A 19,370-nucleotide genomic window follows, 5' to 3' on the forward strand; every position below is an offset into this window, starting at 1 on the left:
TCTTTACAGTGATTCAACTCTCAGTATCAAGGAATCTTGTGGTGCAGCTGTTGGCCATTAGGTTCAACTCATATATTTCTTATGATGGTATCAAATGTGTGCTTTGTAAAAAAAAAACAGTGATGTTACACGCTTATCAGATGTTATATAGACACGATATGATATAGGATGGTTAAAATCCAGTTACGTGCTTACTGTGGTGAAAGAGAAATGGTTTAACTGGCAGAACCAAACTGCTGCTAATTAATGAGATCTGGCATAGATTCCTGGTCATAAGCCAAGCCACCCACTGGCATGCAATGAGGAATCCAAGAGAGGGGGAAGAGACCACAGAAGCCTCTGTGCTGTAGGGTCAGAAGACCAAGCAGTCGTAAGATCGAATTCACACGACGGAGTGAGCGCCTGTCGCTTGTCCCAGCTCCCGCCAACCTAGCAGTTTGAAAGCATGCAAATGCGAGTAGATAAATAGGGACCACCTCGGTGGGAAGGTAACAGTGTCCCGTGTTTAAGTCGCACTGACCATGTGATCACAGAAGATTGTCTTCAGACAAACACTGGCTCTAAGGCTTGGAAACGGGGATGAGCACCGCCCCCTAGAGTCGGACACAACTGGATAAAAATTGTCAAGGGGAACCTTTACCTTTACTATGCAACAGGATTTGGGCTGATGCGTTACATATAATGTGCTGTGTACAAAGTATAGAAAGTAAGCAATATTCTATTACAGATCTATACACTACAAAACTGATCTTTTTCATAGACTCTTCAATGCATTCACTCTGACTCTCATGGGTATGCTTACCCTTCAACACATAACACAAACTTTATTTTTCCAAACGTGCTCTCCAGTCCCCACTCCCTATTTACCTCTTCCACACTCACTCATACCACACCATCCCAAATCATACCTTCCACTCTTATTCTCTCTGCCAGTCTCCACCCAGGTGCAGATGTATACTCTCTGTCTATCATTCCAAAAGTTGCATGCCACTGGAACTACTTCTCATATAAATGTGCATCAACAATGACAACAGTTCCATATTTTGTTATATCAGACAACTCCCTTCCTCCTTATTTATTTATTTATTTATTTATTTATTTATTTATTTATTTATTTATTTATTTATTTATTTATTTATTTATTTATTTAATATCCTGCTTATCTGGTCGTGTGAGGACCAGTCCTGTATTATATGAGAGGGGACACATGACTGCAAGAGGGAGGAAGAGACAAGAAACCTTGTTCCTTCTTGAACTTTCTTAAGCTAATTCATGTTATTGTTTAACCCTACATGTCCAGTGCTTTGGGGGTTGAAATTATTCCTCTGACTTAATAAAAATACAGCCATGGTAAACTATCACACCAATATGAGATAAAGAACTGCTAATTGTTTGGTATTTTAAATCCATCCATCCATGGCAGTTTAAATTGATGTAAAAAGTCAATGAGTAATACAGGAATGGTGAGACTGATCAGGAACCTCTATATTAAAAATAAAAATTCTTAGTTTTTACATTACTTCATGTTTTTACATTACATTTGAGTGATGTCTGCCTTTTACACCCACTGAGTCACTTTGTAACTAATTCGAAAAGTTTTTTTTTTATAATTGTTAAAATATATTATGTGCCCAAAGTGGGCAATCGTAAATTTATACTAGTAACTGCTTAACAAGATCTAATTATAATTAAGTCATGGGCCTCTCTTTTCGGTATAACTTGATTTATGACTCATCATAAGCCACTGGCAATGGTGCGGCTGAAAAATATTGTAAATAAAATAAATCATTTTGGATTCTGGATGCTCAAAGACATATTTATAGTTTTGTTAGCTGCCCAAATATATGGGAAAAACCCACACAATTTTGGACACCATAAATTAACAGAAATTCATTCTGTATAGTTACCAAGAAACTGACAACTTCACACTATTGTTAAGGCACAAACTCCACCAAGATGGAAAAATGGAAACTGCAGCTAATGTCCTAACACTGGGGTGGGCAACAGTGGCCCTCCAGATGTATGGCTACAGCTTCCAGCATTCCTTACTAGTGGCTATGCTGATTAGGACCCCTGGACATGTAGTTCAACATCTGGATGGCCAATGTTTCCATTCCTGAAATCTGTGTGCTTGTATAAGTCTGTGTCTGTGTATCTGTGTCATAACGTATATGTGTGAGAGATTTTTCCCCATCATAGGTGTAGATTTTGTAAATCTGGAATGCAAACTCATTCCCCCCCATCCCACTCCCCATCTCTTTTGAAGGCAGGTTGTGTGTATCAGAGATTCTCGCTACAATTTGAGCAGAGTCTCCTGCACACCTTGAGCAGCCACGCATGAAATCCTAGGAACATTTTTCCACTAGAGATCAAGAGATTGTTTCAGAAAGCATTTTAAACTACTAAATTGCTACACGTAGCTTTCCTTCTGTTTAGCCAGTCTAAGAACCATGATGGTATTGTGTATTCTGAAATCTTTGTACTGCCTTTCCTGCATGAGAGAGGATTTTATGAGATTCCTGTTCTGCATGTAGCTCTGTTTGAAAGTGTCACTATGGCTTCCTTTTGTTAACTAAAATAAGCTTGACGTTTATCTGTTTTCTCAGTTGCTGTAAAAAAATATATGCAAGGATCAGACATATAATGGAAGGGCCTTCCTTACATATCCCTTTGGGGCTCTTTTCTATTTGAAATTGCTTGAGGTATCGTTTCTGAATAACCATACATAACAGTGAGTATGCACTGTTCCATTGAAGGATAATATTTGAGCAACAGACATGGTACAGAAACGTAGGCCTCTCCCAATCCCATTCATCTCAGAATACAGCACAAATGGCAAAGAACAATACAATGACTATGCAGACAGTGTTTTGCGTCTTCTTTTCCATAAACATCTATAAATTCTTGAAAGTTAAATAAATCCATTTTTTCCTCAGCAGACATTGGTCATGAACCAACAGAGTGCTTGGAGAGCCTCTGGAGCCAGTTTTTGAGAAGTGCAGAGGGTTGCCAATGGGAAAGGGAGGTTTAGGATGTTTCAACAGTTCTGGCAGGGAAAAATTAAACTTAGTGCAATGAAATGCCATTTCAATCTCTGGCATATACACTAGAGCTGCAAATCCCTCCTGTGTGAAACCCTGAAGAGTGGCTACCAGTCAATGCGAGCAATACTGACCTAGTTGGATGAATGGCCCAACTCTGTGTGAACAACAGCAGCATCTCACCATGGAAGAGATGACCTATAAGTCTTCCTTTCCCACCTTACTCTCAAACTGCACGAAAAGGAGCCATTTGTGCCTTCTTTGTGGGCACTTGTTTTTAACACCAGAAACCATTCACACATAATGACATTGTGAAAGGAAATTCGGATGTACTGTGGCAACCACGATGCATGTAATGTTCAGTTATACCTCTCTTCAATGAAATGCTGGATAGCTCAGTCAGTGGCTTAGGCATCTAGCTGCAAAGCCAGAGATTGGGCGTTTGATTCCCCACTGTGCCTCCTTAAGGTTCCTTCCAGCTTTGCAGTTCTAAGATGATGATGACAATGAAAACTGGCAGCATTAGTTGTCAGTTCCCAGCTGACTTTTAAATAAATTAACCAGTTGTTTTTACTAAAATGGTAATTAACCAAAACGGTCTCTCAGTAAAGTGAGAGGGTGGGGCTTACAGATAAAACAAAGAGCATGACTCTGTTCATGCTTTATGTGTAGCCTTTCCAGAAGCAAAGCCTAACATGTGCAGAAAGAAGTGAGACTAGGAATAATCAGCACAAAAAAAGTGCTTTCTATTCCCTCTCACAGAGCATGTGAGATGTGTGTGAATGTATGTGAGATGGAAGAGAAAGAAGAAATTATTTTATAAGGGCTGTACAAGTACAAAGATACAGCAAAGGCCAAATTAGAGACAGACTAACAGATATTCTAGTATTTGGTGGACATGTCTTTGATGCTCACTTACTGGATTCTCAGCCATTTGTTTTCAGGGCAGATACGTAATGCGATTTGAACCATCTCCACCACACATTAGAACCCCTGTCTAGCTCTAGGCAGATAACTCAGCACATGAATAGGGAAAAGACCCATACCATGTAGTCCCACTCTTTGGCCATATAGCTCTACCAATAAGTTTCTACACATGCAGAATGGATGTTCATAGGGAGACGTCAGCCGTACATGACTTGTGTGGAGGCTGCCACACATACATGTGTATACACAAATGTTTTTCCTGTAGATATCAGCGCCGTACATATGGCTGTGTAAGGAGAAAGCTACAAGGCATAGACCGTGAAAAAGGTGGGGGTAGATGGTCCCAGTTTCTGCTAGAATGTTGAGTTACCTACTTGGATATAAAGTCTTTTGTCTTCGTTTCTTGTCATATATTCCCAACACATATGAAGAGCATCTGGCTAGATCTACAGGATACCAGTGAAAAGCCCTGGTCCTACCCTCTGTACAACATGCCATCTCTGTTTAAAAATCCAAGCTGGTAGAGGTCAAATATATTCTTACAGAAATAATTTCTGTTCTGTTCATGTGCCTAATTGGGAGGCTGCCCCACACAACCCACGTGGATGATAAACATGCATGAGACTGGACTGTAATTTACTTTGGATCTCTCCTTCTTCACCACCAAAGCACATTTCCTGCCAAGGCCTATTTTACATTCACCCATGTTCTAGGAAAACCTTTTCAGTCCTTCCTGCTGCTGCCAACTGCTCCCCTGAAATGAACAGAGCCCTTGACGTGCAGCAACAATGCAGATTTTTTTGCTGTAATAGCACATATGAAGACTACAGCAAGAAACACACTAAGTTGATACGGGATCAACAAACATCAGATTGGAAATGAGATATTATACCCCAGGCAAATGTAGCCTTTTGGGTCTTGAAATTTTTAAATCATATGACTAAGGGGCCCAGAGCAATCCTAGGAGGTCATCACACATATTACTTACCTTGCTATAATGTTTTGTGCTTGTTACACTGTAAGTGTGACAAAATAAAAGGAGTGGCATAAGAAAAGAATGGTAGCCATCTTTGCTCAGGGAACATTTGAAAAAGCCTCACTACCATCCTGCTTCAGACTTTTCTTTGGCTGTTTAAAACACTGAGGGATGTGGTGGCGCTGCGGGCTAAACCACAGAAGCCTGTGCTGCAGGGTCAGAAGACCAAGCAGTCGTAAGATCAAATCCACACAATGGAGTGAGCTCCCATTGCTTGTCCCAGCTCCCGCCAACCTAGCGGTTCGAAAGCATGCAAATGCGCGTAGATTAATAGGGACCACCTCGGTGGGAAGGTAACAGTGTTCCGTGTCTAAGTCGCACTGGCCATGTGACCACGGAAGATTGTCTTCGGACAAAACGCTGGCTCTATGGCTTGGAAACGGGGATGAGCACCGCCCCCTAGAGTCGAACACGACTAGACAAAAATTGTCAAGGGGAACCTTTACCTTTACCTTAAAACACTGACAGTATATGAAGATGCATAATGGTTTGCTAAGCCACTTGGGTTCTTTGGCTGGTGACAACGCAGGAGGGCCCATAGGAAGATCTGTGAAGCCTGGCTCTCTTAAAACTAATTTTAAGCATATATAACATGATACAGAATGCCCTATGCAAACAAAATTATCTGCCTCAAGAAGTCTGCAGCTGTAGACTCTAGACCAGCGTTTGCATTGATGTCTTTACACCTGCGAACAATGGGCTTTGTTTTCAGGGAGGTCTGATAAATTAATGGGCTACAGAGAAAGGTGACTTTAATGTAGGATACTGCACTTTGGCTTTTCTGATGTGCTTTTAAATATTTTAAATTGTTTTAAGAAGTATTTTATGGCATTCTATGTTTTTTTATGCTTAAATGTACTGGCTGAAATCCTGTTGCTTAGTGTAGTAAGTGGCACTATAATAGGCTCATTTGAATCAATGGAGCTTATGGAGGAGCTGACTCATCAAATCCCCACTGATTCAATGGGACCTATTCTAGTGCAATATACAATGCTAAGCAATAAGATTTAAGTCATTGTGTTGTTATCAATATTTCTTTTTAGCCATTTGGTACTGGAGTAAGCTGGATGTGGTCAAACAGGAGATGGCAAGAATAAACATTGACATCCTGGGAATCAGTGAACTAAAATGGACAGGAATGGGAGAATTCAATTCAGATGATTATCGTATCTTCGCGAAGGCTTTCACGGCCGGGATCTAATGGTTGTTGTGGGTTTTTCACGTTCTTTGGCCGTGTTCTGAAGGTTATTCTTCCTAAAGTTTCGCCAGTCTCTGTGGCCAGCATCTTCAGAGGACAGCACTGTCCTCCGAAGATGCCGGTCACAGAGACTAGCGAAACGTTAGGAAGAACAACTTTCAGAACATGGCCGAAGAGCCCAAAAACCCCACAATAACCAACAATTATCATATCTACTATTGTGGGCAAGAATCCCATAGAAGAAATGGAGTAGCCCTCATAGTCAATGAAAGAGTGGGAAAAACTGTATTGGGATATAATCTCAAAAATGATAGAATGATTTCAGACCTTTCAACATCACAGTAATCCAAGTTTATGCACCAACCACCAATGCAGAAGAGACTGAAACTGACCAATTCTATGAAGATTTACAACACCTTCTAGAACTGATACCAAAGAAAGATGTTCTTCTCATTATAGGGGACTAGAATGCTAAAGTAGGGAGTCAAGACATAAAATGAACAACAGGTAAGTTTGGCCTTGGAGTTCAAAGTGACGCAGGGCAAGGGCTAATAGAGTTTTGTCAAGAGAACAAGCTGGTCACTGCAAACACTCTTTTCCAAAAACACAAGAGGCAAATAGAAGGGCAAGATATGGAGGCAGTGACCAATTTTACTTTCTTGGGCTCCATGATCACTTCAGATGGTGACAGCAGCCACAAAATTAAAAGATGCTTGCTTCTTGGGAAAGTGATGACAAACTTAGACAGCATCTTAAAAATCAGAGACATCACCTTGGCAACATATGTCCACATAGTCAAAGCTATGGTTTTTCCAGTAGTGATGTATGGAAGTGAGAGCTGGACCATAAAGAAAAAGCTGACCACCAAAGAATTGATGCTTTTGAATTGTGGTGCTGGAAGAGATTCTTGAGAGTCCCCTGGACTGCAAGGAGAACAAACCTATCCATTCTGAAGGAAATCAACCCTGAGTGCTCACCGGAAGGACAGATCCTGAAGCTGAGGCTCCAATACTTTGGCCATCTCATGAGAAGGGAAGACTCCCTGGAAAAGACCCTGATATTGGGAAAGAATGAAGACAAGAGGAGAAGAGGATGACAGAGGACGAGATGTCTGGACAGTGTCATTGAAGCGACCAACATGAATTTGACCCAACTCTGGGAGGCAGTGGAAGACAGGAGGGTTTGGCATGCTCTGGTCTATGGGGTCACGAAGAGTTGGACACAACTTAACAACTAAACAACAACAACTGGAGTAAAGAAACAAACACATTTCCCTTCTGTTTACCTTTTTTAAAAGTACCTATTTTAGGGTTAGAAACAGCAAAACATCAATATTGACTTTTCTGGCTGGTGAAGTATCTCTGTTGTTCATTCCTTTCTTATAAAACAACATCAGAATCAGTAGGGAGTGATGGGGTGGGAAAAGTGAAGAGCAGTTTTGTGACATTTTGATTGGTGGTGTTGTGCCCTCAAATACACTCTGCATGCTACAGCCTGGAGGATAACTCATTCCGCCAGTATTCACAAGTTATTTTTATAGCACCATAGAATGTAGCACATTTCAGGAATTTTAAACTGCCTTCTAGGCACTGGTAGAACTATCACAGACATCTTGTTTGCATTAGAGAACCAAAACAAACAATAAAATTGTTTCCTTATGAACTACTGATAGGTATGTATTCCATATTGTCATTAGAAACAGCTTTTAGCTCAACAATTTCCTTTCAGAGATTATTAAAAGAATTGTCATTGCTTTAAGATGTCCAGCATACATTGAAAATAAACGTGAAATGTTAAAATTTGCTGCTTGCTTATGTTTCTTTTTCTTGGAGCAAAGAAAAGGAGAGGAGCAAGAACAAAAATGCCATCCAGATCTGGACAATATATAATGAGCAGCATGATTCAACAGAGTTTTTCATTTAATACAGAAGTGTACATGAGAGGAGGGGAAAACACAGAGCCAATGAATTTATAACCTTAGGTTTCTAATCCCTTCTTTCATCTGTACCAAATGATGAGAAGCACTATCACCACACCGAACAAGGCATTTACATCATCCACCATCTGGTTCTGCCTACATCTAGACCATTCAGAACTTGGAAATGTGTTAAATCTAATGCATTAGGCGTAATTCATTATGACTGGCAACATTTATATCAAATTTTGGATTTTGTCACACCTCTATTCTCTGTGTAAATAAAAATTGCAATTAGCAAACTCTGGAGTTATAAAGATAAACACAGACAACACTATAATAAAGCCAAGTTTGGATGACACGTGGAAACAGAAGCTTTTTAAAACATCTGCTGAAATAAGAACAATGCTTAAAAGAGTGAACAAATGGTATTACATCTGGAAGTTGAGTCATGGCAACTGGACTTCTCTCTTATTAGGTTGAAAGTAGTATCTTCAGTCTGAGGAGAGTTGGTAGGAGACCTCTGATTGGTTTCGCTTTTCCCCTGATCTGAATAGGCTTATTAGATGGACAATGGACAGGTGTGTGTGTGTGTGTGAGTGAAAATCCCACTTCTGTAGTCCTTCTCCACTCATTGTAATGGTCATTAACAACTGTTAACAGTGGTCTTTCTGGTGGTTTGAGAGAGGTGTCAGGGTGGCCATACATGTACATATAGAAAACTGCTCACTCAGCAGGGGTGGAGGCCTTAGACACAATCTGTCTCCTATTTATCATGCTGCCCTTTCATCCATCCCCAGAAAGATCAGGACCACACACACCAGAAAGACCACTGCTGATGACTGTTAACAGCCCATGACAATGGGTGGAGAAGGACTGCAGAAGAGGGATTTTCACTCACCCCACCCTGTCCATCTAACAAGCCTATTCAGACCAGGGGGAAGTGAAACCAAAATGGAGGATATATCAGGGGTCTCCTACCAACTCTCTTCAGACTGAAGAAGCTACTTGGATGAGTAGCGAAATGTTTTGACCTAATAAGAAAGAAGTCCAGTTGCCATGACTCAATTTCCAGATAACTTCACCTGGATGACTGAGAATCTTCATAGGTAAATGGTATTATACTTCAGTGAAACTGTTTTGCATGCATTTTTCTCCCTCTCCTTTCCACTAGGAAAGCTGTCATAAGGAAGATACAGAGATAGATATATGGTGGGAATACCCAAACATCCACAAATTTTGGATTAAAATACTTGGCATTATATCAGATATATTTTTACAAATTGGTGCTTCTAATCATATAAGACAATGCTTTGCAGGAAGTTGGAACTGACAGTCCTTGAGGGACCTTCAAGCTGAGGATGGCCCATGACCAGGAGGGCACCCACAACAATTATTTCCAAAGCAGAAAATACACAGCTAAAGCATCCATGACAAGTGGTCATCTATCCTCTGTTTAAAAGTCTCTGGGTCACTGCATTCCACTGTTGAACAGCTTGTACTGCCAAGTCCTTCCTTAAGATTAGGTGAAATGTCTTTTCTCATAACATGAATACATTTTTTCAGGTCTGACTTCCAGAGCCACAGAAAACAAGCTTGCATGTGTCAGCCGTTAAGATATTTGAAGACAGCTATCACACCACTTCTTAGTCTTGTCTTTTCAGGATAAACATACCCATCTTTCATCTGTTCCTCATAAGCCCTGATTTGCAGACCTTTTAACATTCTGGTTGCCCTTTTTTGGATATATTTAGCTTGTTGATCTCTTCCTTAAACTGTGGTACCCACAGTATTCTGGCCAAAGTACAGTAGAATATGTTCCTTGATCTGGTTGCTATTCTTCTGTTGATGTAGTCTCATATAGCCTTCACTGTTCTTGCCATCACATCACCTTGTTGATTCATCTTTAGCTCGTAGTCTACTAAAACCCCTAGAACCTTTTCAAATGTACTGCAGCTAAGTCAGCTGTTATATCTGGGCATCTGATTTTTTCCTGCCTACATTTTCCCTGTTGAAATTCATCTTGCTTTTTTTTTTTGGCTCAGCTCTCCAAACTGTTAGGGTTATATTGAATCTTGATGTTGTCATATGAAGTATTTAGGTACTCCTCCCATTTTGATGTCATCAGCAAATTTAATGAGTGCTTACTCCATGCCCTTATTCAAGTTGATTATAAAGTTAAGGGACAATATTGGGCCCAGGACAGAACATTGTGGCATCCTCTTCTTTCCAGGATGACAGAGAACCATTGATGAACAGTCTTCAGGTATGGCCAATTTATCAGATACATGGCCACCTAACGGGAGCATTGTCCAGCTCACACATTACCAGCGTGGCCTCATGAACATAACAAAGAACCTTGTCAAAACTCATGCTGAAACCAAAACACACTACATCCAAATACTGTAATTCCCCTCATCTATCAAGTTTGTGACTCTGTCAAAAAGAGAAAGAGAGAGAAGATTAAACTGGCATGACCTGTTTTTGAGACAGATTTGCTGGGACACAGAAATTGTAGTCTTTTTGCTGTATGCTCACAGACTGTTTAATTAACTGTTCTAGAACATTTACTGGTACTTATGTCAAGCTCACTAATCGGTAGTTGCCTGGTTCTTATTCCCCCCCCTTTTTTTGATGATGGGGATGGCATCTACTTGCCTCCTGTTTTCAAGGACCTCACCTGCTCTCCAAGGATTCTCAAAAGTTACAAAAGAGGCTGAAGACAAGGGTGGGTAAACACATTAGTCATGGGAACAGATGGAAAATCCTCTCTGTTGGATTTTCAAATGTCGAATCAGCTCCCAAGGACAGTGATGATCTTGTGACAGAACACTTGGACTGTTGATTACAAAGTGTGCCACCATAGTTGCACTCAGCATGAAAACTAATGAACCTGAAGTATTAGTTCTAAATATTATATTATTAATATTGCTCACAAAGTGGATTGTGAAAAGGAGCCTGCAAGTGATTCTGAGGTGAAAAGCTTCCTGTATGTTACTGACAATAACTAAACACCTCCTCTAACAGTTAGATCACATTCAATCTAATTTCTGTGCACTGTGCAGAATAGTATATTTTCTTGCAGCTTCGAGAACGAATAAAGCCAGGAGCAGCTGGAAGAACAGAAATGTGAGATGGCTCCCTGGTAAACCAGTAAAATGGCAAACTGTATTACTTCAGGCAGTATGAGGGGAAATGCTATCTTCTAGGCTATATGGGGTGGAAAAAACTTCCTCAAAAGCAAAAATGATCACATTGGGGAGACTGTTTCTAGGCCAGTCGACTTCACGTGGTATATGTTTTCTGTTAGCAGGAATTATTTGATCTTTTTATCAGAGGGGTGCACCTGTGACAAACCTACTGAAAATATTGAGCAGGTCTGCTTATCAGTCACATGGCAATATAATTATCTATCTCATATCATGCGGTTGCTTCATGCATGAAAGGTTGCCCTTATGACTGAAGATAAGAGTGTATCTTTAGAAGGAAAAAAATAGACGGCAGGTGATAATATCTGGAGAGTTTCTGTGAAAAATGGGCAACCATGAAAAATATTCCTGCTTCACCCTACAACACTTATGGTATTCCTGCTTTGACACTAACTACACTGCACAGGCATAAATATAACTTAAGAAGAATATTCTGCATTGTCTGTTTTCTAGGGATAATTAATTTTGTTTTGCTAGAGAATTACAAGAATTGCTTTTGTGTAAAACAAACCTTGGTAAATAAAATTTAAAAACAAGCAACAACTCAGAAACAATGAAGAACCTGGCACATAGGGTTTCACAGGGAAACAAGAATAAAAATAGGATGCTGTGATTTCATGGGGTGTCTTCATTTATGCTGGAGACAATCACATTAAAAAAAAAAACCCAACAGCAGCAGGAGTGTCTAGCAGTATTTAATAAAAATAGCATGTTCTTTCACTAGCTTTTTTTTTTGTAAGAAAGCTGTATGCTGTAAAAGAACATTATTACCTTGAAGACATTATGGCTTTTTGCAGTGCCATCAGAAACAGTAACCAATCAACTTAAAATCATGGCAACATTTCAGAAAGCAACAAAAGAACACACTACAATCTCTCACATTGATCTCTGCACGAATTGTATTTTAACACCTGGAGAGCTTTCTGAGAAAAGGACAAAGTATTAAGGTTTGAAACAGGGAAGGGGAAGAACATTATTATTATAATAAATGATATAGCATTTAATAACATGACATTCTCTAAAGCCTGTCTGATATTTCTCAAGTGTCTTATGAAAAAATCCTTGTATTGACATTTATATAGTGATTTTTGTTTCTAATACAAATGTAGCTATCTTCTGTTGAGGCTAATCAGTCTTTTTAAATATGCATTTGATTTTGATTTCAGCATTAACAGTTCTATTTCTCAAGGTACTGTATGCCTGACAGTAAGATATAGACTCAGCATATTTTTTCAGAGCACATCCTGTCATATATTGCTCCTCACACTCTTAGATCAAGGAATAAACCCTGGGTTATCCACCATCTGTCAATGGGTTCCAGCCTCTTCATCCAGACATGATAGTAGTTTGCTCACGTTGTGGATAGAGATGGGGGGGTATTCATATTCGTATACAAATACAAATATCCCCATACAGGTGGTGATAACGAGGGTCCAGCCCCATGGGGCCGGATGGTCCACTCACTGATCTGCTGCTGCTGCAGATGCCGCGATTCTTCCAATGGTTCTGCAGATCGCAATCTGCGAGCTACTCTTTGACCTTGCAGCAAGGGTTATCCTCCTGCCAGAAGTGGCTAGCTGATCGTGATCTACAGAACCAGTGGAAGCATCGCGGCATCTGCAGCAGTGGCAGATCAGTGAGTGGACCATCCGGCCCCATGGGGCTGGACCCTCGTTACCGCCACCTGTGTGGGCATATTTGTATACGAATACGAATACCCGCATCTCTAATTGTGGAACCATCACTACCCACCACCAAAGAGGTACAGAAGTATACGTAGTTGGTGTATTCATTTCAACAGAGAATGAAGGTCATAAGGTATTTTTTCAAAAACCTTCTAATTACAACTGAGCTCTAGTCTGCAGCCCCAATGAACTGTTGCACTCCCAGGATGATACGTAGAGAATTTAATACAACTTTGCACACTTGTTGGGAGGATGATCAAATGTGTAATAGTTGCATCTGGCATACCCACTTAGGTCTGACTCTGTTCACCTTATCAACCCTTAACCTTATCCAAGGCTGACTGTAAGTCAAATATTTCTCAACAGTAATTTGTATCAGTAATTTGATGGAGAAAGCTTTCTGGGGTATCAGAGGACAGGAAACACTCTCTAACACTCTGTCCATGCCATATGCACTAGTGCTACCTGAAAAACAGTTGCGGGAAAATTTCCTTCCTGCACCTTCATTCATCTCTGTCAGAAAACAAGCTGGTTTCTCTCCCCCAACATTAATAATCACCACACTTCACATTTTCATCGAGAAAAAAAGAAATCTCCTGCCTGTGATAGACTTTTCCAAGTTTTTTTTCTTTCCAATGAAGAAAAATAAGTTTTAACAGCAACATGACAGGCAGAACTCATACAAGTACAGCTTTCCTATCACTGCTTCTCCTTGTCAGGAAAGTACTACTTGTTAATTCCTGGCTTTCGGGTGACTGAAAGAGCCCACAAGCCCTCTAGATAAAATATAAGAAAACTTTGAACAAAAATGCTATCTCATCATCTCAACAGCAGCAAATGGCATTCTTTTGCATTACTGTAACTGAATGTGGTATTAGTTTTCAATCTCCTGAGGATACAGGGTCCTTAGGAAATGGGATAGGTAGATAAGGGGATTCTCAGTCCCATTTGTACTTTCTCTGCCATATAAGATGCAAGACAAAGACTCTTCAGAACTTGGAAACAATTCATTAAAAGTTAGTTTGCTACAATCTAATTCATTAAAGTTTTCAACAATGGCTTCAAAATTTGCTAGCAATTTGTGGGCTTTTGTGTGTGTGTGTGTGTGTGTGTGTGTGAGAGAGAGAGAGAGAGAGAGATAGAGACAGAGAGAGTAAGCGAGAGAGAGAGAGAGAGAGAGAGAGAGTTATAGTTAGTATGTCATACTACTTTAATCTATCACTGGCCATTTGTACGTAGTACTTTAAGACTATTGTGGTTTTAAAAATAAATAATAATTTAAAATTTAAAATAATTAACAAATTAATTCTTTTGTACTTTTATGAAACAGAGGGTTTCTCAAACATGCTGACATTTCCATGTGAATGGTCTTTATAGTGTCATCGATACTGAGTCCCACAATCTTATATACAGAGATCTCACACCGCAAGTTTTAGTGCAATGGCACCTCTTCACATGAATGCTGCTTAGGATTCCTGCCAACTAGCCAGCCATGTACTTCTTTAATGCGTGCCACATCTTCTCCCCACCTCCTCTGACACATAATACTCCATAACTATTAAGAATCTTGAGTTTTCACCGGCTAAATCCCCCCCACCCCCAATCCCCATTTAGGTTTTATTTTTAAAGATAATTTATGCTTCTGCAGATCTTATGGTATCCCCACAAGCATACTTATATTTCCCTTTTGTTTTTCAGTGGCTCCAGTTTTGGCTACATAACCAAAATGTCAGCGTTCATAATCTGAGTTCACTATTAGAAAGCATGATGGTGACGATAATATCCAAGTTACACATATCATGAGACAGCCGGCACAAAAGCAAAAGGAGGCTCCAGCCCAATTCCACACAGATATAACATTAAATGACAATCAGTTTTCAATGTGATTGAATGATAATTATAAAAGGAAAGCACTAAAATCAATTAATAGATCACCAAAGATGACAGGAGTATGAAGAGTCAGGTTTTAAAACATCTTGGTTTTTTAATGCACTGTCATGATGCAAGTGGGTGGGGGGGATTTTATTAGCTAAATTGGCTGAACTGTTTTTTACTTGAAAAACATGAACCCAGAGAAAAATGACAATTATTTTAGCTGGTGATGGACAGAGAGACAGAGAGCAATTTTCATTCATTTCAAACTATGCATTTCCTGGAAATATTCAAGCGTGCTGAGAAAATGTACAGTCACAAGTAATAAAGCACATCAACTGCAAAAATGTTTTCAGTAATGAACATCTGTACTTAGGTCATGAATATGCATTAGGAAGAAAAAGACTGACAGATGTGGGAAGCTGTGTGGGAGAACTGATTTTTCCCAAGGGAATATTTCTTTGAAAGAGGAAACTGAGCAGAAAGTGAGCTACTGAAATGATTAAGAGTCAGATGGCCTGGGCTATGTCTTAGGAGATGTGGGAATCCTGTCCCATTTCTATTAAGAGTTTTCCACATGACTTGGGAAGGACTCAAATAAAGAAGTGCACAAACTTACAGATTAACAAATTCATTGTGGCAAAAGCTTTTGCAGATACTTTGTCAGATGGATGAAGTATTAGCCTCAGTTATAAATATGGTAGTAACGATGGGTTGCAAATGGTGAGCTAAGAAGGAAATGATATGCTGAAAAATTCAAAAAGCATTTATCATTTTCTGAACAATTCACAGAATAGCTAGCTCGATAACTTGGTGGGTTTGAGATCATAGCTTCAGAACCAAAGTTCAGAAGTACAATTCCTCAGTGTGCTTCCCAAGAGAACAGCCAGTTTGTGAACCCTTGAGCAAGTTGTACATCCAGAATTCTACCTGAAGAACTGGTAAACCACTTCTGAGTACTTTGTGCCAAGAAAATGCTAGTTGAAAACTGGAATCGACTTAATGACCCTTAAGAAATCCACAAAGTATTGTGAATTGGCGTAGTAAACCAATTCATGTAGGGATTTTTTTTTAAAAAAATTGCTGATTTCTCATTATCTGACTCTCTTCTACCATCCAGACACTAATTGACAGTGACATGGTGCTTAATGTCTAAAATCAGATGAGAATGCCTGATATTTCATAGTGAAAAGGCAGTAGGCTTTTACACTCATTCTCAGTTTCAATGCAAGCATGGACTGGGAGCAAGAAAAACTGAATAAAGACAAAGCACCCTTGGAACAATTAATTGGGAGGGCAGATAAGGCTGTGTACCTGGTAAATGTGGAGCCCTGGAGGTACAGTAGTGATTCTTTATCATTTAGAGGCATCCGCCCTTGGGACACACATCAATCCTATCCTAGAAAAAGTAATTTGTGGACCAAAGTCACATACAATTGAAACTGAGGAAAGCTTGACATTGCTGTACAACCTAATTCTGCAGATTAAGGTTGTGTTTTGTGTCAATCTGTACTGTGATATCTATCTATGGACCCAATATCACTGTAGATATTATTCTGCAGTCTTACTGACCAGAGCAAGCCACTACCCAGGCAAATGAAAAAAAATGTTTGGTTCCTAACATTTAAAAAAGTCTGATCTAGAGCCCTGATCCTGCCTTTCATTTTCAGGCAACAATATTGTACAACATTACATTATTATGAGGGTTTTGAGAGTAAATAAAGCATAGTTTATATTAATAGCCATTAGGCTAGGTTTCAGGGTCTGAGCTTTTTGATCACGTTCTGCCATTTATGTCAATGACACCGCAATGATCTTGCCACTAAGAACACTTTTCATTAAAGAACAGTAATGTGTGGTAAAAATGCAGTTACTTGTCCTAGCACATTCTTTGGAAGAAACAGGATGGTAGAAGCAAAATGGTGCCCTCTTTCCTACCAATCTTCTCACTTATCTTAATATCTGACCAAAAAAAAAAAAAAAACCCAAACAAAAAGAAATGAAAAACTAACGAGACAAAAATGAATGGCACTATAAAGATTAACTGCGATATTTTAATGTTGAGCTTTCAAGGTTCATTCTGTTTTATCTTTTGCCTACTGGAATTTTTTACTCGACAAGGCAAATAATGGAAGGACACTTCCCTTCACCACACAAACTGTGATGGTGTCCATGAGACATTCTCAAACTTTCAGACATAACCACCATCCCAACAGATAGGAAACCCTAGCAGCTACTTTCAGAATAAAAACTGGGTAGGCAATGTCACACGTTCATGATTTAACAACTCTTCAAGTATACAGAACAACCACATGTGTTGCGACACATAATCCAGTGTATTTCTGTTCCATTCCTATTGCTTTTCCCAGCCCTTCTGGGTCTTTCTGGTTAAATTAGGATCAATAATAATATTAACTACAGATATGCTTTTGTAAGATGACTTTATCAACATAATGCTTTCTATTTTAATGATGCAAATTATGTGCCTCTCTTAAAAAGAAAACAAAGTCCTAGAAGTGGCTTAAAAACAATAAGATATTGGTAATGTAAATCCCTTAAAGAGACATGAAATTAGGAATATATTCCAGAGGGCACTATTCTGTCAATATGCTTATTCTACCATGTTGTTTTTAACTGTCGAGTTAACTGACTTCTATGATTCTTAGTTTTATTTGATTTTAATGGTTTTATGGTTAAATTTGTTTGACATTTATTATTGTTTTACAAGATTGCACGCTTGCAAGATTTGAGCATTGTAACAGAAAGTCAGTTAGTTATTGACAATCTCAATACAGTTAACACTGAGGTGAACACAACTGTGTTAACCTTGATATACTAAGGTCTGCATTTTGCTAAATGCTGAGCACCTGCTTGATTAATTCTTCAGATTTTTCAGTAACTGCCAAACACTCACCACATTTCTCAAATGCCAAGTGCTTTCAAGTACAGCCATCTTTTCCTCTCTTTTTTTTTGTACTTTAATGAATAGGTTGTAGAAAATAATACAGCTTGTATAACTTAATACAGCCTTAAGGGAACAACCATCACACTGTAGTGCAGGCCATTTTCATGAAAATTATGAACAAGAGGAAGAAATTGATTGGAAGGCATTCCTCCCAGGTAGTCATTAACAATCAAAAAAAGTCCCTTTCCCACAACCTATGGTTAACAGCAAATGGCAAATGAAAAGAAACGTTGGCAAAAATGAATCCTGTGCAAGGTGAGACAGGTTAAATTGGTATGCACAAAGGCTTTCTGAAGAATCAGCCCACAGCAAATTAGCCAGCTACCTCCTGGTGTTTCATTTAGGTTTTTCAATTACAGGCTGAGAAGAGCATTCTCCCCTACAATGTTACAAAGCCATTTCCAATTTTAAAAACAGCTTGATTAAGAAGAACGACAATTATACACACCATTTCTCCTTCTTCTTATGATCAGCTTATAATGCAAAAGTTAAAATGTCACTGGATTAATATATATGTACAGAGATACTCATACACATTTCTGCTTTACTTTCATGATAAGGAAACAAATATTTTAGAAGAATAATTCACAATTGCAATCATTCCAAAACCAGGAGTTCCATTTCATTTAGCTCATGGGAAAACAATTTTCTTACGGTGTCACTTGTGCTGGAATCGTGTGAATGAGAAATGATTAATGAGAGGAGTGCTAGGAAATGTGCCCACAACCTCAGAGAGGGGGCTTTGTGGCCCACAAGGAATCACTGTGCTCAAAAGCCTCATTCTGTTCTGTCTTCCACACACAGGACTTGCCTGCCTGCTCACCCACTGACAGACAAGGAAAAAACTGAATTTGCTTCAGGCCATATTGGATTTGGCTTTTCGTTTTGTTTAAATATCTAAAGTCACTCTAAAATCTTTTTCTGTGATCCTGAGTGCGTTAAAAGCCATGGTATACACCAGGGACCACTCACTGGACATGAGGGCTTCCTTCTTCACTTCAATGGAGGAAGTAGGGTTTTTCCCCCCATACATCTCTTCACAAATAGATAGCTTAATGAAATGTAGTGGAATCTCCTGCTCTAACAAGAGACTGCTGGGCTGTGTTTTTTTTTTCTGTGTTGGTGGTACAGACGAAATACGTTCATTGCTATTACTTTTCTTTTGGTTTTGGTTAAGATGAAGGTAAGTGTGATGGTTTTAGGTCTACTGCTCAAGAAACATTTCATATAATCAAAGGAAAATCTAAAAGAAACCATGTTTGCTGATCATCAAAGCTTGATTTAAGTATTTCATGCCCTATTCAAGTCTATATACACCTTACTTAATTTGCTTTTCTAAAGATTGTTTAACATCTGCATATCTCTTGTAAAATTAGGACACAATACTGCGTCCTTGCAATTAAAATACAACATGAAAAGGCTTACTTGCTTAAGTTTCTTTAGATCTTCATCCAGTTCCAAGTTATCCAAAATAACAGCAACAAACAAGCTCAGCAGAATCTACACAAGGATTAAAAGACAA

General features: G+C 39.1%; 1 protein-coding gene across 3 annotated transcripts in view; it reads right to left on the minus strand.

Moving 5' to 3' along the window:
* The window catches only part of NALCN (sodium leak channel, non-selective), a 276,634-nt gene that overhangs the window by 66,967 nt on the left and 190,297 nt on the right, over nt 1–19,370 (minus strand). For all 3 annotated transcript variants that reach the window (XM_072994642.2, XM_072994641.2, XM_072994639.2), the window contains one exon: nt 19,274–19,348. In XM_072994642.2, coding sequence (XP_072850743.2) covers nt 19,274–19,348 — 75 coding nt within the window. The remainder of the gene's footprint in view (nt 1–19,273; nt 19,349–19,370) is intronic.

This window comes from Pogona vitticeps, chromosome 3, assembly GCF_051106095.1.
Source record: "Pogona vitticeps strain Pit_001003342236 chromosome 3, PviZW2.1, whole genome shotgun sequence".
Lineage (NCBI taxonomy): Eukaryota > Metazoa > Chordata > Lepidosauria > Squamata > Agamidae > Pogona > Pogona vitticeps.